At 50.6% G+C, this 24,379-nt stretch overlaps 1 protein-coding gene across 2 annotated transcripts in view; it reads left to right on the top strand.

Moving 5' to 3' along the window:
- The window catches only part of LOC146869337 (E3 ubiquitin-protein ligase TRIM39-like), an 89,158-nt gene that overhangs the window by 22,363 nt on the left and 42,416 nt on the right, over positions 1–24,379 (top strand). For both annotated transcript variants that reach the window (XM_085650931.1, XM_085650879.1), the window contains exon 3: positions 17,642–17,872. In XM_085650931.1, coding sequence (XP_085507057.1) covers positions 17,642–17,872 — 231 coding nt within the window. The remainder of the gene's footprint in view (positions 1–17,641; positions 17,873–24,379) is intronic.

Raw genomic sequence — 24,379 nt, 5'->3', positions numbered from 1 at the left:
CCGACAGACTCCCACGGTCCCGCCGGACCCCGACTACAACCACGTATCCCCCAGCTCGAGGATTGTGAGCTGTGCGCCGGGTACGTCCCTGCCTTGAACCTTTGCCAGAGACTGTCCCGCTACCCCCTATCCCTTCCGAGACTCATTGAGCCCACGCTCTCCTTGTACATATTTGCAGTGATAACCTAATTGATAAAGATTGATTTCTAAGAACACCCGGTGTGGTCACTCTGTGTCGTGTGGTGCCAGAAGTACGATCCTAGATACGAGATTCCTCCCCCTGGGGAGTCTCCCGCCAGTGCCCGGCTACGATACTTCGAGGGTGGGTCTCAGGGTAGTCAGGACCCCTTCCGGGCTCCTCTGAGGTCGCCGTCTAACATTGGTGGCAAGCGACGGGATTCGGGCCCATCACCTAGAGGTCGTACCGTGAACGAAGGACGCACTACCGACAAAGATGGCAGAAGGAAGCGCCATGAGCCCCGCAGAAACCAACGCCAACAGGGTGTTCCAGGTGGAGCATCTAGAAGAATACACACACAAAGAGCTAAAGCAATTTTGCAAAGAACTTAAAATCGCTACCACCGGTCTCAACACTAAAGAAGATTTGCAGAAAGGACTGAAAACTTGGGTGGATACCGGGGCCTCCCGCCCGGAAGGCACGGGGGAGCGCCCCGAAGAAGCCGAACCCCCCAAAGCGAAAGCAGCAGCAATCAGGTGCGAGGCATCGTACCAGACGGGGGCCTATCCCCGGAAGAACTCGCGGACAGAGAGAGAAGTCGCAATCATGAACTCGAGTTAGCCAAACTCAAAATCGAAGGCGAATTGAAGTTAGCGGAAAAAAAGCTAGCAGTAGAGCAAATGCGTGTACAAGGCGAACTGGAAGAAAAGAAGCTCCAGCGGGAGCACGAAGGAAGGAAGCTCCAACTGGAGCACGAACGCAGCTTGAAGGAACTCGAGCTCAAGGCCAGAAACGAGGAAGGGAGGCCCCCGGGAAACCGAGAGACGGCCTCCCCAGCGGAACAGAAGGTCCACATCCCCAAGGACGTGGTCAAAGAATATTATAAAAACGATGACATTCAACAATGGTTCAGGGCCTACGAGGTCTCCATGACCTCCCATCGGGTCCCGCAGAAGGACTGGGGGGCTGGGTTGTGGGGGCGGTTTCTGAGCGAAGGAAGGGACACCCTGCTCGACCTACCCCTCTCCCTGCAGACCTCCTACAGCCACATGAAAGAGGCTCTACTCACAAGATACGGCCTCACCCCAGAAATGTACCGTCAGCGATTCCGGGACTGCAGGAAGATCCCGGGCACCACCTGGGTGGAGTATGTAAACTTTTTCAGTCGGGCCTTCGATGGGTGGATCAAGGGCAGCAAAGTCACCACCCTTGCCGAACTCACCGACCTCATGTTGTGGGAACACCTGGCTGCGAACTGCTTCATAGAACTACGCCAGCATCTGCTTGACAGCAAGCTCACAGATCCCAGGAAGCTGGCTGTGGAAGCCGACCGCTGGACCAACACCCGGGTCTCCCGGGGCATGGTAGGAGAGTACCCCCGAGCCAGTCAGGGACCACCCCGCCAGAGAGGGGGAGGGAACCAGGGAGGGCCGAGAGAGTCCCAGCCTAGCCCCCCGAAAACGCAACCTCCACCTTTCCCGGCGCCCCCCCCACCAGTGACAGGGCCCCCTGGGAGACGGGGACACCGGGTAACCGTCACGTGTTTCCGTTGCCAGAAACCCGGGCACTACGCCAATGACCCGGAGTGCCCCATGGCCAACCAAGTCTCCCCTACAACCCCTGCGAGACAGATAGCCAACGTAGCCCTGGGGGAGGAGGTTGAGGAAACCGAGGAGTGGGAACCCGCAGCGATGGCCCTAGTATCCCTGGGAGATAGGGAGATGATCCCTGGTAGCCTCCTACCCTCCAACACAAAGAAATACGGGCAGCTCGTCAAGATCAATGGCCACCAAGTAGAGGCCCTGCGGGACACCGGGGCCAGTATCACCGGTGTCCTCAGGCACTTAGTCCCCGAGGAGCAGATCCTCCCCAACGTCTTTTGCCCCGTGATTTCCGCAGACAATAGAGAAAGTATGTGTCAGGTAGCCCTGGTGCCGTTTGAGTGGGGAGGGGTGATAGGTAAACTCAAGGTTGCCGTAAGAACCTCCCAGCCGGTCGACTGCCTCTTAGGGAACGACCTGGAGAGTTCTCCCTGGAAGCACGTCGAGCGCAAGGCCCACCTAGGAATGATGGGACTCCCCGAGTGGGTGTGCGCCACCACCCGCTCTATGTCAGCCCGACTCACTCCCCAGAGAGAGGTCGAAAGCACCCCGATCGAAGAGATCAGAACAGTCCCCGCCGAGGGTCCTCCCGTCCCCCCATCCGAAGGGTCCGTCGCCAGCGACGAACCCGCACCATCCGACCCCGCCCCGGTCCCCGAGTTGGGAGATCTACCCGAGTTGGCCCAATGGCGCCACGAGGGCGGGCCCACCCGGGAAGAATTTTGCCGGGAGCAAGCCACTTGTCCTTCCCTGGTCGGGCTGCGGCGCCAGGCCGAGGGCCAAGCCGCAGGTGGCCAGACCGGGACGCACCGAATCTATTGGGAGAATAACATCTTGTACAGTGAGCAGAAGTCGGTGGAGCCGGGATCCGGACGGGTACTGGTGGTACCCCTCCGCTTCCGAGACTTCCTCCTGGGCTTAGCCCACGACGTCCCCCTCGCCGGCCACTTGGGTCAGGACAAGACCTACAGCCGTCTCGTGACCCACTTTTACTGGCCTAGAATGAGAGTAGCGGTAGAAGCCCACTGCAAGTCCTGCCCCACGTGCCAGGCTAGTGGGAAGAGTGGAGGGAAGCGCAAGGCTCCCCTCCAACCCTTCCCGGTCGTCAGTACCCCTTTCGAACGAGTCGGAATCGACATCGTGGGACCACTGGACCCCCCCACCTCCCAAGGTCACCGTTTCATCCTGGTCCTAGTGGATCACGCCACCCGCTATCCTGAGGCCATTCCCCTACGCACCACCACGGCCCCCGTGGTGGGCCGGGCCCTGATGGGGATCTTTTCCAGGGTGGGTTTTCCCCGCGAGGTCGTGAGCGATCGCGGCACTAATTTTATCTCGAAATATATGACGTCCCTGTGGCAACAATGTGGGGTGTCCTATAAGTTCACCACCCCGTACCATCCCCAAGGGAACGGCCTAGTAGAAAGGTTTAACAGGACTTTGAAAGGGATGATCGCTGGCCTAGAAGAGCCCCTCCGGCGTAAGTGGGACGTCCTGCTCCCCTGACTCTTGTTCGCTTACCGGGAGGTCCCCCAGAAGTCCTTAGGGTTCACTCCGTTTGAATTACTCTATGGACACCCCGTCCGAGGTCCCCTCAGTTTGGTTAAGGAAGGGTGGGAGGCAGCACCCCAGACCACCCCCCGAGATGTGTTCCAGTACGTCCTGGCCCTCCGGAACCAGACAAGGAAGTTCCGAGAACTGGCCGAGGCCAACCTGGAGGCCAGCCAAGAAGAGATGAAGCGCTGGTACGACCAGAATGCCACTCTGGTCGAGTTCCAGCCGGGCCAGCAGGTGTGGGTCATGGCCCCCGTGAAGCCTGGCGCCCTCCAGGACAGGTGGACTGGGCCCTACAAAGTGGTTGAGCGGAAGAGTCAAGTCACATACTTGGTGGACGTCCAGTCGCCTCGGGATCCCCTCCGGGTCCTTCACGTGAACCGCCTCAAGCCTCACTTCGTGCGGACAGAACTGAGCCTCCTGCTGGCCACCGATGACGGGGCCGAAGATGAGTCTGATCCCCTCCCGGACCTCCTGTGTGTCAAGGAGCAGGATGGCTCCGTGGAAGGAGTGAACCTCTCCCCAGCCCTCACTGCCCAGCAACAAGCGGACTGCCGCCAGCTCCTAAGACAATTTTCCGACCTCTTCTCCCTGACCCCCCGGGTCACCGACTGGTGTGTTCATGACGTGGACACCGGGGACAGCCCGCCGGTGAGACACCGAGCATACCGAGTCCCTGATCGGGTCCGGTCCTGCATTCAAGCTGAAGTCTCGAAGATGTTGACCCTGGGGGTGATCGAGCCATCTGACAGTCCCTGGGCCAGCCCCGTGGTCCTGGTCCCGAAGGCAGCGGCCCCCGGTGTCGCCCCCGAGCTCCGATTCTGCGTGGACTACCGGGGACTCAATGACGTTACCCGAGCCGATGCCCACCCCATTCCACGAGCCGATGAACTCATTGACCGACTAGGGGCAGCCCGGTTCCTCAGCACATTCGACCTCACCTGCGGATACTGGCAGATTGCGCTCACCGAGGGAGCCAAGGAGCGGTCCGCCTTCTCCACCCCAGATGGGCACTACCGCTTCCGCGTAATGCCCTTCGGAATGAAAAATGCCCCGGCCACTTTCCAGCGACTGGTGAATCGAGTCCTGGCCGGGCTAGAGCAGTTCAGCGCGGCGTATCTAGACGACATCGCTGTTTTCAGTTCAGAATGGAGTGAGCACCTCCAGCACCTCCGGAGGGTGCTGACCGCCCTGCGCCAGGCAGGCCTCACAGTAAAAGCCAGCAAGTGCCAGATCGGGCAAGGATCCGTAGTCTACCTGGGGCACCAGGTCGGGAGCGGCCAGGTCGCCCCTCTACAGCCAAAGATCGACGCCATCCTAGCCTGGGAACCACCTATCACCCAAACGGAGGTCCGAGCCTTTCTGGGCCTCACTGGCTACTACCGAAGATTCATTCGGGGGTATGGCAGCCTTGTCGGCCCCCTCACGGAACTCACATCCAAAAAACAGCCAAAGAAGGTGCAGTGGACGGCTGCCTGCCAGGAAGCTTTCGATGCCCTAAAGAAAGCCATGTGTACTGCCCCCGTCCTCCAGGCTCCCGACTACTCCAAGGAGTTTATAGTCCAGACTGATGCCTCCGAGCATGGCATTGGGGCCGTCCTGTCCCAAGTGAATGACCAAGGCCTAGACCAGCCCATCGCCTTCCTCAGTCGGCGGCTGTTGCCCCGAGAACAGAGATGGAGCACCATTGAGCGCGAAGCCTTTGCCGTGGTCTGGGCACTCAAAAAGCTACGACCCTACCTGTTCGGCACCCATTTCAGAGTCCAGACTGACCATCGGCCCTTGCGATGGCTCATGCAGATGCGAGGAGAAAACCCCAAGCTACTGCGGTGGTCAATCTCCCTCCAGGGGATGGATTTCACCGTAGAACATCGCCCTGGTACGGACCACGCCAACGCTGACGGCCTCTCCCGGTTCTTCCGCCTCAGCGAAGAGAACCCCCCCAAGGTGATGGGCAGTTCTCTCCGGCTTTCAGCTGGGGGGGACGCATGTTGGACCCGGCCTTGTAGTATGGCCCTACGTGCCCCCGCACCACCTAAACCTGGTACCTGCAGCCCCAAGCACACGGCCTAGCCGATCCTCCCCACCAGGACACACGCACCCGACCCGGACATCCCCGTCCATGGCCTCTCTCCTTTCGGCCACCCCGGGCCCGCGTGCCCACTTCATGCACCAAGATGGCCGCCCGGCCCCAGCGCGACTCGGGCCTAGAGGCGCCACTCCGGCTGGAGGACATCACACTCGCCAGGGGATGAGAGAGGGAGGAGCAGTTTCTATCGCACCTCTGAACTCCCCTGGGACGATGGGTTTCGATCGGCCCTCCGGCCTCCCTGAGGGCTGGCTCCATGCCTGCTGGGTGTCTGGGACTCCTCCCGACCCGGCCCTGAAAGGATCAAAAGACAATGACAGGAAATCCCGACAAGCGACCCCCAGGTGACAAGACCCCTGCCTGCACAGACTCCGGACATCAAAGAGGGGTCGACCTATAACAAGGGGTGCTCTGGGTCTGTCCGGCAGATTCGACGCTGGAACAACGAGAGCCTGCCGACGTGGTCGCGGCTCCTGGAACTTGGACCCTCCTGAGCCCTGCTGAGTGACTCGCGGCTCCCTGAAGATCGTAAGACCTCCGAACTTGTACCGAAGCCTGCTGAGTGACTCGCGGCTCCTTGAAGATCGTAAGACCTCCGAACTTGTACCTGAGCCTGCTGAGTGACTCGCGGCTCCTTGAAGATCGTAAGACCTCCGAACTTGTACCTGAGCCCGCTGAGTGACTCGCGGCTCCCTGAAGATCGTAAGACCTCCGAACTTGTACCTGAGCCCGCTGAGTGACTCGCGGCTCCGACAGACTCCCACGGTCCCGCCGGACCCCGACTACAACCACGTATCCCCCAGCTCGAGGATTGTGAGCTGTGCGCCGGGTACGTCCCTGCCTTGAACCTTTGCCAGAGACTGTCCCGCTACCCCCTATCCCTTCCGAGACTCATTGAGCCCGCGCTCTCCTTGTACATATTTGCAGTGATAACCTAATTGATAAAGATTGATTTCTAAGAACACCCGGTGTGGTCACTCTGTGTCGTGTGGTGCCAGAAGTACGATCCTAGATACGAGATTCCTCCCCCTGGGGAGTCTCCCGCCAGTGCCCGGCTACGATACTTCGAGGGTGGGTCTCAGGGTAGTCAGGACCCCTTCCGGGCTCCTCTGAGGTCGCCGTCTAACACACACCACAGGAGCACAACCCTCTGCCTGTATACTAGTGACATACCACAGGAGCACAACCCTCTGCCTGTATACTAGTGACATACCACAGAAGCACAACCCTCTACCTGTATACTAGTGACATACCACAGAAGCACAACCCTCCACCCGAATACTTGTGACACAGTACAAGAGCACAACCCTCTACCTGTATACTAGTGAGACATGTGAGGAACACAACCCTCCACCTGTATACTGGTGGCATAGCACAATATATACTAGTGAGACATCACAGGAGCACAGCCCTCTACTTGAATACTAGTGACCCATAAAAGAGCACAGCCCTCTACTTGAATACTAGTGACCCATAAAAGAGCACAATCCTCCACCTGTATACTTGTGACACAGTACAAGAGCACAACCCTCTACCTGTATACTAGTGAGACATGTGAGGAACACAACCCTCCACCTGTATACTGGTTGCACAGCACAGGATATACTAGTGAGACATCACAGGAGCACAGCCCTCTACTTGAATACTAGTGACCCATAAAAGAGCACAACCCTCTACCGTATACTAGTGACACATACCGGAGCACAACCCTCCACCTGTATACTAGTGACAAATCCCATCAGCACAACCCTCTACCTGAATGGTAGTGACACATAAGAGGAGCACAACCCTCTAACTCTATTACTAGTGGCACAGCAACACAACCTTCCACCTGTATACTAGTGACACACTGCCAAAAAATTATTTTCAAAAGGGGTCTAAGGGAAATTTAAAGACCTGCATGAGAACAATCCCCTAATCACTATAATTATATCAACAATAGAATCTGTGGGTCTATAAAACACAACCGAGAGCCAATGAGAACAACATAACAAGTGCAAAGAAACAGTCCTCATGAAGAGGAATAAGTCCCATCACCCACCGAAGTGGCATGCTTCATCATATGGAACCTCCTCTTAACTGCACCTAGTGCAGTTAAGGAGCTACAACTCCTTTGCTAGTGTCAAAAGAAGGAGGAGCTTCTGCAATGACAAACTTTAGATCTCCCCTGGACCAAGAAATGTACCGTCACTTTCCCAGGGCGAGAATATCAGTTCCAAACTTATGGAATATAACATATACACAGCACTTCCTAAGGTGGGCAAACTTTCAACACTCCCCCAAAGGCAAGGCAAGAAAACAATAATTTGCGCATCACTTGTCCAGGAGTAGCGCCAACTTCCTATAACACAATTACCTGCTAGAAGGGAATTCACCCATCCTTCTACAACAGAATACTTGGCCAAGAAGAGTCCACACCTCCTACTACAAGGAAAAGACAAATTGGTATATCTGGTATGTATTTATTAGTAAATAGCATCACACAGTAAGCCAAATGCACCTAACATAGCAGACTCTAACATATCAATAGTATGATTGAAACCCAATCAAGGCAAATATATATGTAGAAATATATATGTATGGATATATGAAGCAGAAAATAAGAAGGAAAGGAAAGAATTCAGAAAAGAATCAAGAGACAGTTAGTAGCAGAGACACCTCACCTAATGCTCCATCATTTCACCCCACTTTGCTCATGGGGAGTCCATTGCTTGAACCGGGTGAAGGTCAGAGGTGACACCAGCCTCTACTCTTCCGTGACAGCACGTCTGCTCCACGGATGAACTTCCACCAGGCCAGTGTAGGCTCCCCTTTTTTAATACACATTCAAACACAGCGAAGCTTCTAGCAAGCCTCACCCCCTCGTTCTCATGAGAGCCCGTACCAGCTTGCTCCAAGGCCACAGCAACGGTTGATCAGGCACTCGCTATGGCTACGAGTCAAACCATGTACATTCCTCTGATAAGAACCAGTTCTCTCTAGTCAGTAAAATCCGAAAAACAGGAAAAAAGAGCAGACCATGCCCTCCCCACTTTGCAGCTTCGTGCAGGCACAGAAAATGGCTTCAGAGTTAGTTAAGCCATGCACACAAAGGCCCAAAGCAGGATGGAATCAGAAAAGCAAGATGACATGAGACCATGTCAAAGGAGCACCTATAATTCTCATCCACACAACTTACAAGCACCACTGTGCACACAGAAGCAAGGTAAAGTCAGAAGGCAGAATGACATTAGACCACGTCAAAGCCAATAGGTCAAAGTCATAATTCAACTAACCCAAATAACATTATACACTAAATCCCTCAGTATACCACATTGAGCACATGTGTGCACCACACCCACAAGACTGCACCTCAACATCCCATACCTTCTATTCTTGGAAAGACTATTCCACTAAAAGGCAGAAGAAAAGCAGGCATGCAAACCCATCCTACATTAAGGCTAAGGTAACATAACACACTTAAGTCAGTACAGAATGGTGGTGGTTGAGGGTCATCATAGGGTGTCAGACCACAAAAGTGGCTGATTCACTACAGCTTCACGGATGTTTTGAAATAGATCTACAAAGATTACGGTCTCCTAAAGTTTAGAAGAAGCTACCTAAGGTGTGGTGTGACTGAGTCCAGTCTGCTCGGTACGATCAGGAAGACCGTCCGGGATAGCGACGGATAGAGAGCAGTCTCGCGCCCTGAGTTGTCACCAGGAGCATTGTAATACATCCCGACTAGAAGCAGGGGTTTTCCGGGTATCCCTACAGTGTTGCTCACTCGGCAAGTAGCAGGTATACATGTAGGTTGTTCGTCCAATTTGACACTTTTGCACTTTGTTTATGATTTTGTTGCAGTAGTACTTCTTTTGGTCCTGAAGAAAGCCGTGATCACAATGTTAGATCATTACCGGCTGAAACATGTTGACCATGCCTGTTATTAATGTGCATATAGATTTTCTATGCACATGCACATTGGTTTTATTTTTTGACACCTATAGATACTGAATAAATATATTTGTCTCTAGGTAGTTAATTGTATCTCACTGTCTACATACACTGCACAATTTTTACACTCAGTCACACCACACCTTAGGTAGCTTCTTCTAAACTTTAGGAGACCTTAATCTTTCTATTTCAAAACATCCGTGAAGCTCCTCCTTCTTTTGACATTAGCAAAGGAGTTGTAGCTCCTAGGTGCAGTTAAGAGGAGGTCCCATATGATGAAGCATGCCACTTCGGTGGGTGATAGGACTTATTCCTCTTCATGAGTACTGTTTCTTTGCACTTGTTATGTTGTTCTCATTGGCTCTCGGTTGTGTTTTATAGACCCAGGGATTCTATTGTTGATATAATACTAGTGACCCACCACAGGAGTGCAATCTTCCACCTGTGTACTTGTGACACATTACAGCGGCGCAGCCGTCTGCCTTTTCTTTTTAATTCTTCAAATTTCATAGTGCATGTCATCTTTGCCTTCAAGCCCTGAACTGCAGAATAAAGGATCGTGCAATGGTCCATGCAATGCAGAGAAACAACTTGCCTCCCTTATTAAGCAGCTGGCTCTCCTTGGAGACCCCGAATATTACTAAGCTTGCTTCTGGGAATATTTTAGAGTGTAAAGCGTGACATACCTCAAATAATTACGGCCAAACATCTTCTAATTTTGAGTACGTAAAAAATGTGCGGATCCAATCTCCTGTCCCTTGCTGATGACAGCAGAAACAGTTATCGTGGACTAATGGGTATATTTTATGAAGGGTTACTGGAGTATAATATGCCATCCAACGAGATAAGAACGACTTTCTTATAAAATTTGCAGGTCGTAAGGCTGTATGCCCTATCTCTGAGAGAGCATACCAATCCCTTTCTGATTAATTGCATTGTGTTCGTTTGAGAACCCTGGACAGGAATCCAGCAACTTATTTTTTCAGGGACTGGTTCCTAAGCAGTTTATACCAGTTTCCTATTCTCACCAATTTGCTTTTACAAAGTGCACAACTTATAGGGTGCATACCTTAGCTGTCCCCCAAAATATTTGCTACCAAGAAGTGGACTATCCGTCCAAAACTTGAAAAGAACCGGTTACACTGTCCCCCGCATCTGGAAAGAAGCTCCTCCCAAGAGATACATTTACCCCACATAGAAAATCTCCACATTCTTTAAAACCTATTGAATTCCAAAACATCATCCCTCTATCTGATAGCGATGCCTTAAAAACTTGCTCTGACGGAAGTGCAAAAATGAAGTGTCAAAAATGGCCTGATAAAATTTACTAAGAGCGCACAATCGTCCTCTGAACCCCTGAAGAAACTTGCATCTAATCTTTTTGGGTAGTTTCGCTGTTTTAATAAAAGCTGGTAGACTTATTTCAGATGCCTGCACCATCCTGGTTAAAAAAGAATCATCAAATCTCCCTGCCCCTATCCAAAACCCTCGCCAACGTGTTAATTTAGGCTGCTTGGTAATCACTCTGCATGTGAGGGAGTGCTGATCCACCCTGTGTTTTTTCTAATTGTAAAACACTCAGTTTCACTCTAGATATTTTTATCCAGATAAAACTCCTTATCAATGCATCTAGCTCCTGAAAAAACCTATTAGGGATTTTAACTGTTATATTGGAAAAAAAGAAATATTCACAATGGTAGGACCGGCATTTAAATCATGGCAGCTCGTCCAATTAAGGTTAAGGGAAGCAGACACCATCTTTCCAAAAGCCTTTTGATTTTTCTAAGCATTGCCTCACAAGTCAAGCGATACAAATACGCAAAATCATTCGTAAGATATATTCCAAGACACCTTATAGGAGTTTGCAACCTTGTTGGGGCTGCAGTTTGGCTGGGAGATCTGGAGCAGCTACATTAAAAAGTAGGCCCTCTGTTTTGCTTCGATTGATCTTATAACTCCCTATTCCTGTAAACTCCTCCGTCCTCTGCATTGCCCCTTGTATGTTTAACTCATCCGGTTGCAGGTAAAGAGTAATGCCATCTGCAAAAAGCTTGAGCCTGGCCATCCCCTCTATTGGTGCCCTGATATCACTTTTACTTCATTTTTCCAACAAAGGGTCGATAAAAATTAAATACAATTTAGAGAAAAGGGACACCCTTGACGTTTGCCTCTATTAATTAAAACGGTGCCAACCATTTAATCATTTATCATAACTTTGACATCTGCACCACGATGTAGATTCACCAACATTGTGGTGAATTGTGAGGGAAATCCAAATGTTTTCAGGCTATAAAATAAAGGATCCCAGTTTACAAGATCAAATCTCACATCTCAAATTTTCAGCATCGATCATCATTATTAACGCATTTATGTGGTTAGTTGTAGAATAATCTGTTGCCTGTGTTAAAACTGTGTGTTCGCTGATCTTTGTGGATTAATGACTGAGCGGCAGGCATCATTTGGGTCGCCCAGACTGTCATCGTCATTTTATAATCTGTATTTAGAAGGCTGATGGGTCTGTACGAATTTATATTTTTCTGATTTTTGTCTGTCTTAGGGAAGCTCACAATAGTTGATTCTTTGAAAGAAGAGGGGACTTCCCCCACCCTCTGTAATATAATTAAATAGCTATACCAAAAAGGGCACAAATTCTCTGGCAAATTATTGATAGAATTCTGAGGTTAATCCATCATTTTCGCATGCCTTCGCATTGGGCCTTCTTTGGAGTGCTTCTAAGATTTCCATAGGCGTAATTGTCTCCAGCATTGCCTGAGTTTGCCCATTGGGGAGCTGGATAGAAGCACAGTATTGTTCTATACTGGACGTTGAAACTTCTTCTGTTGTCGCTCCACCGGTAATGGGATTCTCCACGATCTTCATCGTAGCCTCTTCAATTTCATTCCAGGTGGACCAGGCTAAAAACCTGCCTATGTGCTGATTTTCTTCGTATAGCTTGTGCTGGAAAGCGTTAAAATTGCTTATCTCCTGTAATGTAAAGAAATCTTCGAGATTTTGTTTTGCCAAACCTAGCTGTGCAGCACCGGGCGCTATTTCATTGGCCCCCTCCCTTGCTCTTGTAGCTTGCTCTACTGCAGCCTGGAGCCCCGCTATTTGCCGTGCACGTTCCCTGGCTTGATTTGCTTTGAATGCGATAACCCTCCTCTCATTGTGGCCTTAAAGGCTTCCCATACTGCAAACAGAGAAGCAGTATTTCTACTGATAAGAAAAAACTCAGAGATGAATCCTCTCATCTCAGTTCCTCACTCTGAATGAGTCAGGAGGGATCTGTTGAGTTGCCACCTCGGCCTCTTCCTTCTGGCTGATCCTAGTTCCACCGCAGTTGAGGACACCGAGTGGTCAGGAAAGCATTAGCCCAGGTATCAGACTGCACCCTATTTATTGTACGAGATGTTAAAAAAATCTAGTCGGGATGCAGTTTTAAATCGATATGAAAAGCACGTATATTGCGCGAAGCCTGGGTGATCCTCACGCCATGGATCAACAAGCTGTAAGCTTGATTTTAATACATCAATCATTTTTTTAGTTTTTGGTTTCAGCTGCTTCTTTGCCTTATTGGATGTATCCAAAGCCGGATCTTTAATGTAATTGAAGTCTCCCCCCAAGATCTGCAGACCGACTGCCCCCATTGCTATATTATGGATCTGGACTAGTGAGTCAAAATCATCACCTACAGGGCCATAGTAATTGACTACGTTGAAACGCAGCCCTTTTACCACAACTTTCAGCCACAACCATCTGCCTTAAGAATCTCGAAGCACCGCCCGGACATCCCAATTCCTCAACCTAGATAAATTGCTACCCCCTCACCGCAGCTTGGGCTGATGCAAAGAAGGCCATAGAATATTTATGTGGAATAAATATCTTTGGGGTATTACATTTGAGGTGGGTCTCCTGTAAATAAAAAATGTGGGTGAAAAAGATGTGAGCCACCTCATGAAGCTCCCGTATTAATGCCTATTTATAATACCGTTGGCATTACAAGAAAAGATCCTGACCTTCTGCATCTCAGTAGGTATTACTCATCCTATCCCCAAGTTACAATTCACCCCCACTGCCACCACCATGCCCCCACATTGAAGAGATACCACTACCAAGCCCTGTAAATACTTGGCAAACAATTTCCCACCCAAATCGTAGCCCGATCGATTCTCTCCTGCTGCCCACACTCTTTCTTGCCCATTATATTTCTGCTCATTTTTTCCCCCTTTAAATAGAACAAACGGTTCTGTCGGGTTTAAACAATTGCTTATATTGATATATTTGCTTTAATGAACGAAAACGTATTTATAGCACATATAAAGAAACAATCAAACACACCGACAAACAAAATAGAATCAATCATATATTGAAGAGGGGATTGAATTCCCCTGGCGGTCACAAATGCAAATGAAATTGCAGCAAGAAAATAAGTGACTGTGGTGAAAGCGTGACATATAGTGATTAGTGAGATAGACAGTACACTATATACATAACAAATACATTGGTGACATGAACAATTATTTGTTTAGAGTATTGTCCTATATGATTTTACACATGTAATGCAAGAGCCCTTGATGAATCAAATCGTGATCAAGAGAACTGTATGGACATATGTTAAATTTCGACGTTTAACATATGTCATTGGTGCTAAATGATGCTATCTAGGATGTAGCTTAACTTTAACTTCAAAACATGATTTTGCTAAGGCACAATATGCATTAATCATTCATCCTAGGCATTCTTGCTACAAAGGTAGCAGCTGTGAGGTAATGCTGGCTAGAATGCATCTTAACTTCTAAACATGATTTTTCTAGGAAGCCACATAATGCATTAATCAGTCATCCTTTGTCATGACACTGCAGCTGCTGAAATAGCTCATTCGCCTGCTGGACTGAGCCTGAAATCTGTATTTGCCCCTTAATAAGAACCTTCAACTTTAACTGCTGCTCCAAGGCAGGCTGGACTTCCTGTTTTTTTAAAAGTTCCAGCATCGACTTGTGACAACGCGCAGCTGCCACTGCGGACATGTGCGAAAAGATGTTAAATCGAGACCCGTCTGAAGCCTGAAATCCCTTTTGCATATAGCAACCAATAAGATTGATTCGTTTGTGCAGAAGTCTCCAAAGTTGACAAAAAAAGTGCGCGGGTACTTGGCATTGATTGGCTGATGAAATGGAACATGATGTGCCCTCATGATTGAAAAGTGCTCCATATTGGGAGAACACCCTGGGCATCCATTTTCTTTAACCAAATCAGAGATATGTCATGGGATCCTGCCCCGTCTCTTGCCCCTTTGGGAGGCCTGTGAAATGTAAATTTGGGAGTCTGGATCGATTTTCAAGTTCATCCAGCTTCATATGAACTTCTAGCATCTCCTTTTGATGTTTTACTTCGAAGTTCGAAGGCTTTTTTGAGATTCTTCCACATTCGCTATGGTCTGCTCTGCTTGCGTGAGTCTCTGATTTAATTGCAAAATATTATTGTTGATTGATTCGAGCTGAGTTTGAACTTCCCTGTGGGCCTTTTATCGTGCACGTTTCAACCCCTGTATCTATTGCAAAATCGTCTGAAGAATCTCTCCGATCTGAGTTTGTTAAGAGAGGCTTCCCAAGCATCCTTTGCATTCTGGGCACCTTCAAGAGCCTGGGCGGTCAGATGGAAGCTTGAGATGTTGACTGTTCCTGTTATGTGTTCACAGCTTGCACGACCAGGGGCACTTGGCTACTGCCTAGAGCCAATGGAGCAGACAAAGCTAAATCCTGCGTTCCTATCCTCGATTCCCCGGGCATTAGCGAGACCTTGGCAACCCTCTTCGAACCAAATTAGGGGTATGTTGGTTTCTCACTAAGGGCATCATTAGGATATGGAGCGGACTTTGTCCACCCACCATCCTTTCGTAGAATGGGACCGCCCGCCATAGGTGCGGGGGTCCCGTGGGTGACATTAGGATGGCGGGCGCATCCTGCATTCTTGACATTGTGGCGGGCGGTGCTCTCAGCATCGCCCGCCGCAATGCCAAAAAGGCATGTCGTGCAGTTCCATGCACAACCTGGTGTCTGCCATGTTGTGCATGGAACTGCAGGGGGGTACCTGTGCACACCCCACCCCTCAGAATCCCTGGGGGCCCGCTACGGGCCCCCAATGACGAGACCCGCATGCCTTTCCCTGGCGGGAAACGCAACACCCCGCATGCATCATAATATGGATGGCGGTGTCACTGCCACCATATTAACTGCTTTTCCGCCCAGTAGGCAATCGGGCGGATTGTCTACCGGCGGAAAACCTGCGGACGGTCTTTCCGTCCGCCGGGCTCCCCCCCGCCATAGTAATATGGCGGGGGGGAATTGGTATGTGGGCGGGCACAAATTTCGGGCTCTGGCGATCCGCCCGACATGCTAATGGGCCCCTTGGTTTCATGCCAGGAGGGGTACTGGGTGTTGCTCCATGGCTGTCACGTGAAGCGATATCCCAAGTTTGCATGGGATCCTGCCTATCAAGAGAAGACGCCCCCTGCACTGGCGTGGAATTAGGAGGAAGCGGCAGTCGATTTTTAGCCATCAATACAGTAAACCCCCTGACAAATGCCTTGCAGAGAGACCCCCTCTAACACACTTAAGTTTGTGGTTGGGCTGCTATCTCCCCTCTGTTCATCCATATTCAAAGACTCAGCTTGCACAACTTGTTTTTTTCTGACCTTTGCAAATTTGGCTTTATTTAGAACCTTAGTAGGGGTACGAGCCCTCCCCGCAGACTCCCGAACTGTGTGACGCTTCATAGACCCTCTTTCTGTGAACTAGTGACAGAGCATAGGAGTGCAACCCTCCATCTGCATAGTGCTGGCACATCACAGAGCTCAGACCTCTCCTTGTATACTAGTGGCACAGCACGGGAGCACACACCTTTACCTGTATTCTAGTGAAACATCACAGGAGCACAACCCTCTACCTGTATACTAGTGACACACCACAGGAGCGCAACCCTCCATCTGCAAACTAGTGACACATACAGGAGCACAGCACTCTACCTGCATACTAATGGTACAGCACAGGAGTGCAACCCTCTAGCTATATACTGGTGACAGCACAGGGGCACAACCCACTCCCAGCTGTGGCGACATAACTGACTCTACCGAATTTCTGAGTCCAGTCCTTCTTGGTGACAGCAGCCTCCGAAGCTGCGGTGTGACATACCTCACCTGGTAACACACTGGTTCCTGCTCAGTGTGACATACCTCACCTGACAACACACTGGCTCCTGTCCTAATCCACAGTGTGACGCAGCTCACCTGATAACACATAGGCTCCTGCTCTGCGCTACAGTGTGACATACCTCACCTGATAACAGTCAGGGTCCTGCCCAAATCCACAGTGTGACATACCTCACCTGATAACACACAGGCTCCTGCGCTAAGTTACAGTGTGACATACCTCACCTGATAACACACAGGCTCCTGCGCTAAGTTACAGTGTGACATACCTCACCTGATAACACACAAGCTCCTGCTCTAGGCCACAGTGTGACATACCTCAGCGGATAACACACAGGCTCCTGCTCTAAGCCACAGAGTGACGTACCTTACCTGATAACTCACAGCCTCTTATCTTAGGATTGGAGAAGATTTCTAACCAAACTCCACACCCATCTTCTATAGGAATTGCTGAATTACCTGCAGAAATCGGTGCAGTACATTCATTTATCTGGTAGTTCTCCATTCAATAACAGAATACACATAATTTGTTTATGATTCTGAACGTGAAATAACCACATCAGTGATTCCCCCTCAGCATCTCCTTCTGGGCAAACACATGCAGAGTCCTGGCAGGACAGGGGCAGCCTGCACATCACGTACATCCTCTCTTTCGTCCCAAGGGCTCAAACTTCCTGCCCCCACTCATTTACATTCTATTGTGTCTGTCATATCCACTCACACTTGACTTCAGCCAGTCTCCACTCAGCCTGTCTCTGGGTCTTTGACTGTCTCTGCCTGTGGTGGGTTCGCTTCCTTGCACTTTCTTCAGTGATCTAACTTCTCTGCAGCCTCACAAATTCTGACCTCCCCACAGTTTGTGAGGAAAGGGGGAGGGCAGGAGTGGGAGAAGGACAGAAGACGGTAAGAAGGAAGGTAGTAAGAGGCTGCAGTTCTAAAATTGAGAGAAGCACGCTAGTGTTCTGATTTTTGAAAGTAGCTATCAATCCCCTCCATCCTCCCCTGAACTCCCTCTCTAGGGACAGCTTTTAGGAAGCTTTTTAATATCTAACCAGCTTTTGTGTCTTTGCTTATGACAGGACAAGTTAAGAACTGAGAAGAATAAAATTGAATCTGGGTTTGAAAAACTGCGGCAACTCCTGAAAGAACACGAGCAAACACTTTGTGAAAAACTGGAGGAGATGGAGAAGAAAATTACCATGGTAGAAAATGGAAATATCACCAAACTGTCCAATCAGATCACCTCTCTCAACGCCCTGATAACAGCGATAGAAAAGAAGTGTGAAGTGCCAGCGTGGGAACTCCTGAAGGTGAGATATCAATCTACTTGGATTTGTAGAGCAGGGCTAATCACCAGTCTTGTGGCGGCGTTCTGGATGTTCTGTAGCTTGCGGTGAGATTTTTGTTAATTCCGGCGTAGAGTGTGTTGCCGTAGTCGAGTCTGCTGGTGACCAGGGCATGAGTGACGGTCTTTCTATGTTCGAGGGGGATCCATTTGAAGGTCTTACGTATGAGGCGGAGGGTGTGGAAGCAGGAGGACGAGACGAAGTTGATCTGGCGGTCCATTTTGAGCTCGAGGTCCAGGGTGATTCCCAGGTTGCATGTGGGGGCCACCAGGTGTTGTTCCATGCGTCATGGTTTGGGCCCGTGATGAGCACTTCTGTTTTGTTGGTGTTTAGTTGTAGGCAGCTGTTTTTCATCCATCTGGCGACGGCTTCCATGCCTTCTTGAAAATTGGGTCTGGCGGTATTGGGTTCGTTGGATAGGGAGAGGATGAGTTGGATGTCGTCTATGACACAATGTTGAGTCTGTAGATTTTGACGATGGGGGCAAGCGAAGCCATGTAGACGTTGAAGAGTGTAAGGCTGAGGGAGGACCCCTGGGGGACTCCGCAGGTGGAAGGTGTAGGGTCGGAGAGGAAAGGGGGGAGTCTGACCCGCTGTGTTCTGCCGAAGAGGAAGGAGCGGAACCAGTTGAGGGCCTTGTCTTGGATACCTGCGTTGTGGAGTCTGTGTATTAGGGTGCGGTGAGAGACTGTGTCGAACGCCACTGAGAGGTCGAGGAGGATGAGGGCTGCCGTTTCTTCTTTGTCCAGCAGGGTGCGTATGTCGTCTATTGCAGCGAGGAGGGCAGTTTCCGCACTGTGGTTTTTTCTGAAGCCGGATTGGGAGGAGTCGACGATGTTGTGCTCTTCGATGATTGTGGCGAGTTAGCTGTTGACGGCTTTCCTCGATGACTTTCGCTGGGAACGGGAGCAGGGAGGTGGGTCTATAGTTTTTGAGGTCAGTGCGGTCCGCCGAGGGTTTCTTCAGGAGGGGGTTGACCTCGGCATATTTCCAGTCGTCGGGGAACATGGCGGTTGCCAGGGAGCGGTTGATGGTGTGGCAGAGCATGGGTGCGATGGTGTCGGCGGCTCTGTTGAGAATGTGGTGGGGGCAGGGGTCCGTGGGGGCCCGGGAGTGGATTGACTTCATCGTCTTCAGTGTGTCTTCGGTGGTGAGGGTCCAGTTGTCAATCGCTGGCTTCAGGGTGTCAGGGGTGGTTGGTGAGGGTTCAGTGTGTTGGTTGTCTTTGTCGAAGTTGTCGTAGATTCTCTTGGGGTTGTCATTTTCCACGATGGTTGGGGTGGAGTTGCTCAGAGAAGAGGTAGCTGGTCGTCAGTGATTCTGGTCCAGTTTCTTCGTGGGAGCAGGTGCAGGTGTCTGGTTGGTCAGTCTATGGGAGTTCGGTGGTGTGGCTGAAGGCGATGGAGTTACCTGTTGTGAAGAGGGGGTCGAGGGTGTGTCCTGCTAAGTGCATGGGTTCGGTTATGATCTGGCAGAGTCCAATGTTGTGGAAGTTGTCCAGGGGGATGTGGTGCTGGGGTCCAGTTGGTTGTCGAGGTGGAAGTTGAGGTCTCCCAGTAGGGTGTAGTTGGTGGACGCAATGGCATGTGGGGAGATGATTTCCGTGTTGGAGTTGGCGAAAAGTCCACGGGGTCCAGGGGGTCGGTAGATGAGGGTTCCTCGGAGGGTGGTGGTAGGGCTGGCAGGTATCTTTTAGTGAAGGTGTTCCATCAGGTCTGTGGGCTCGTCCGCGCGTGTGCTTTGTGGAGGTTGTATTTGTGGACGATGGCGATTCCTCCTCCCAGGCGGGCTGGGTGGTCCTTCCTGGAGATCTTGTATCCTTGGGGAAGGGCGATGGCGATGTCCGGTCCCGAGGTGGTGTTGGTCCATGTTTCGGTGAAGAATGCTACGTCCGGGGTGGTGCCGTCGAGGAGGTCCCAGATTTCGTCGGCGTGTTTGTGAAGGGATCGGACGTTGAGGAGGATGCATTGTAGGGTCTTCGGTTGGGTTGTGGTCTTGCGGGTGGCCTGGACCGGGTATGTGTTCTTGGCGGTGCTGCAGGTGTGCCGGCGGCAGTGAAAGCTGAAGGGTCCGTGGGTGTCGGCTGGTGATGCTAGCTTGCAGTTGTTGTTGCGTCCTGTGTTGAGAGCATGAAGTGCCGCTGGGTCATAGCATTGGCGTTGCGGAGATCCAGGGTTCCTGGCGCTGGTCGCGATCGGGTCATGGACGGGCGCAGACAGGCTTGCCTTTGGTGCGCCTTTGGCTCCCCATCAGCGCGTCCGCTGCGTGGGCGTGCAACGACTGCCATTAAGTAGGGGTCGGGGAGGGCTGGACAGCTGGGAGGCGGGAAGGGGTGCTGGATTGGGCCGGTTTCGTTGGTCGTGCTGGGAGGGTGGGGCCACGGGGGCAGCAGCGGCAGGCAAAAATGGGCGGAAAAGGCAAAAAGAGAGTAAAGAGTGGAACTGAGGCAGTGAAAGGTGCAAGAAAAGTGGGGGAAAGACACAGAAGGAGAGTGAGAGGGGAAGATTAAATCAGTGAAAAACTAGTGAAAACGGAGGAAAAACACAGGGGGAGTGAACGTGGGAGATTGAAATCAGTAAAAAACAAGTGAAAACGGAGGAAAGACACAGAGGGGAGTGAAAGGGGGAGATTGAAATCAGTAAAAAACGAGTGAAAATTGAGGAAAGACACAGTGGGGGAGTGAAAGGGGAGATTGAAATCAGTGATAAACGAGTGAAAACTGAGAGAAAGAGCGGAGCGAGAGAAAGGAGACAGAGGTCCACTGGACCACCGGGCATGAGGTGCAGGTAAAACCTGCGGCTGGAGGAGGGCCTGGAACACCAACACTTGAGCGTGCAGGGGCTCGGGGTAAGGCCTCACTTGACGGTGGAGCTGCGAGGGGGAGTGCAATTTCACTGACAATGAGTTGTTCCATGACTTAGCAGTGAGGTAGGAGAGGTATCATCCTCCACTGTTGCTTCGGTGGATGTGGAGAGTGTGAGTGAGGGTGAGGGAGGTGAAGGTCAGGTGTCTAGAGGGTTGGTGGAAGTTAAGGCGGTGGTTGATGTATGCTGGTCCTTGGTCGTGGATGGCCTTATAGACATTGGCGAACATCTTGAATTGGGATCTTTTCTGGATGGAGAGCCAATGGAGGTACCTGAGTTGGGGGGTGGTATGGTTCCTCCCGGGGAGGTCCAGGATGAGTCTGGCAGTTGAGTTCGATATCGTCTGGAATCCATTCAGGAGTTGGATGATGAGTCCTGCGTAGAACGTCGTAGTCCAGCCAGCTGGTGACTAGAACTTGAGTGACAGCTTACCTGGTGTTGATGGGGAGCCATCTGAAGATCTTTTGGAGCATGTGGAGGGTGAGGAATCAGACGGAGGAGACTGCATTGATCTGGTCTTTCATGGTGAGCTTGCTGTCCAGGATGATGCTGTGGTTGCGTGTGTGGTCTGTCGGTGTGGGTGTGCGTCTGAGTTAGGAGGGCCATCAGGTGTCGTTCCACAGGGAGGTGTTATTCTCAGAATATCAGCACTTCTGTCTTATCCATGTTGAGCTTCAGGCAGATGGTCTTCCTCCAGTCGTTGACGCTCGTCATGCAGTTGTGGAAGTTGGTCCTGGTGGTGGAAGGGTTTTCTGTGAGCGAGAGTATGAGCTGGGCATCGTCTGTGTAGGATATAATGTTGAGGCCGTGGGTACTGACGATGTCGGCCAAAGGCTTCATGACTGTGTTGAACAGGGTGGGGCTGATTGAGCAGCCTTGAAGGACGCCGCAGATTATTCTCTTGGGTTCTGAAGCGAAGGGTGGTTGGCAGATCTTTTGGGTTCGTCCTGTGAGGAAGGATTAGAGGGCGCCTCCCTTGATCCGGATTAGGCGGATTATTTTGATGAGGGTATGGTGAAATACGGTGTCAAATGCTGCGTAGAGGTTGAGAGGGATCACGGCCGCTGTCTCTCCACAGTTGAGGAGGGACCTACTGTCATCGGTGGAGGTGATCAGGGCAGTCTTGGTGCTAAGGTTGGCGTGGAAGCCAGTTTGGGAGGTGTCCAACAGATTGTTGCTCTCCAGGTGCTCGGTGAGTTGGTGATTGATCCCCTTCTCACGGACTTTGGCTGGGAAGGGGAATAGAGAGATGGGGCGGTAGTTCTGGAGTTTGCTGTGATTGGCCAAGGGTATCTTGAGGAGCAGCCTGACCTCTGCATGTTTCCATGGCTCAGTAAAGGTGGCTGTGTTGATGAATGTGTTGAGATTAAGGTGGTGGGGGCAGGGGTCCGTGGGTGCTCCAGAGTGGATGGAGTTCATGATTAACCCTGGGTGGACAACTACGTTACGCTCTCGAAGTTTGCGTAGTTTGTGCTACTTCACGCTACACAAATTGCACATAGCACAGTGCAAAATCACGTAGCGTAGCGTAGTTGGCATTTTTTGCTCGCTAGCGGTCCTCAACGTCAAGATGGCGACCGCGAGTGAGCAAAATGACATCCCGGCGAGACTTTTTCCTCGTTCCCGATCAGCAACATCAAGTTGCCGATCGCGAGCGTGGAAAATAAACCTCCCAGCGAGATTCTCAACGTGGGGAGGTCAGGTTTCTCATTGCGAGTGGTCGCGTATGGTCGCGACCGCTCGCGATGAGAAACTACCAGTCCGCGTTGAGAAATCTGCCGCTCTAGTAAAAATCTACTCGAGCGGCAGAAAACGACAGCTCGCACTGTGCAAGATGCCGTTTTCAATGATTGCACAGTGCGGACAAGCATCCGGCATCTGTGCAATCATCGCGAACAGCACACTACGCAGTTCGCGTAGTGATACCCGTATCTCGCATAGTGCCAAGTGCACTTCGCGTAGCTACGCGTAGGGCTACTACGCGAACTTTGCCCAGGGTTATTCACGATGGCTGTGGTGCTCTGTGTGGTGAGCAGTTTCCATGTGGTGGCATCAGTTGACATGAGGAGGCTGTAGAGGTCGTTGTTAATGCAAAACACCAGGCAATTCCAGTTACAGTAATTAACATGGAAATGAAAGAGAAAATTGTGAAAAAAGCTGAGCCAGCATCTTAGAGAATTGAAAAAAAACAAATTCCTCCTTTTCTAAGAAGTTTGAAAATATTTCTGTTCTAAAGTAGTTACTTTTTTCCTGAGACAGATGGCCACTTAGGACTCCTAACTTTACTACTTCTAAACTGTGAAAAACCGTAACATTAAGACTTTCGGTATTCACAGAAGGCATTTAGGAGTCCTAAAGTTAGGACTCCTAAATTCTGCTAATACCGAAATGAGTAAGTGCCTTCTGTGAACAGCAAAATGGTAGTAAGTTTAGGATTTTGTCTTAAGTTAGTTCTGTGAATCGGGCCCCAAGTCACTCAATCTTGGCTGGAAGAGAGAGTGGAGCTGTGTGTGCCGTGACAGAGGAAACTGAGACAAAGGCTCAGAAGAGAGGCCGAGGAAACTGAGACAAAGGCTCAGAAGAGAGGCCTTCCCTCCCGGCTGCTACACAGAACTGCATCAACTCTTCTGGGGATGAAGAATGCAGGAAGTGAACAGCGAATGACCTTCAGAGCATCCTTTGTCTCCCTCATTCCTTTCCTTTCACAGAAGACTGGTCCACTTCAAAGACCTTAAGAAGGTTTCCACAATCTACCTTCCTATCTGGCAGGTCCCTCCCTCCTCCATCATATGTACTATTCACACACAGGGGATCCAAAATGGACTCCTGTCCTCATGCATTAAATCACAATAGACACACTCCATGCTCATCCAAATGTAGCACGCATGTAACATGCACTCTCTCCGTAGGTGTCTATGGGCTATAGATAACAGCATGTAGCTAAATTGTAACAATGATTATAGTGTATGAGACCCCATTACGACGACTCGCATCACTGCAGAGGTCCAAATACCTGTATTCAGAGCGTGACAAACAGAGTGTTCATGGGAAGAAACCAACTTCCATTTGCCGCTCTAGCTGTGCTCTCAGTGTGTGTGATATCATTTGTAGGTCTTGTAAAATGTCTCTTCTACGGGTGGATATCATTCATGATTTATAATGTTATGTGAAATTCTCCATGTGCTGGGTCATGTGACACAGATTAGAATATAACAGACAATGCAGTGTCATGTGACCCCATTCAAAATATCACAGACTGTCATGTGGCCTCATTCAGTAAATCCTACACTGCACTGCTTCATGTGATAACATTCAGAATATCAGAGATTGCGTCATGTGACTTGTTTTAGACCAGCAGACTGTGTCATGTAAACTCATTCATCTCACCCACTGCTGTGTCATGTGACCAGGGACATTGAATCTAGGAGTGGGTGGAGAACTCCGCTTCTTTGGCACAGTTTTGCCACATCCTGTGCTCTGCTTGGAGCACGGAGTTTGGCAAAACTCTGCCTGCCGCGAGCTGAGCAGAGTTTGGCTCCGCCCACCCTACCAACACTGCTCAGAAATCAATCTGCTCCCAAGAATTTGAGTGGGAAAACGAGCTGCT

This window comes from Triturus cristatus, chromosome 1_1 (assembly GCF_964204655.1).
Source record: "Triturus cristatus chromosome 1_1, aTriCri1.1, whole genome shotgun sequence".
NCBI lineage: Eukaryota > Metazoa > Chordata > Amphibia > Caudata > Salamandridae > Triturus > Triturus cristatus.
This window is presented reverse-complemented; position numbering and strand designations above follow the sequence as displayed.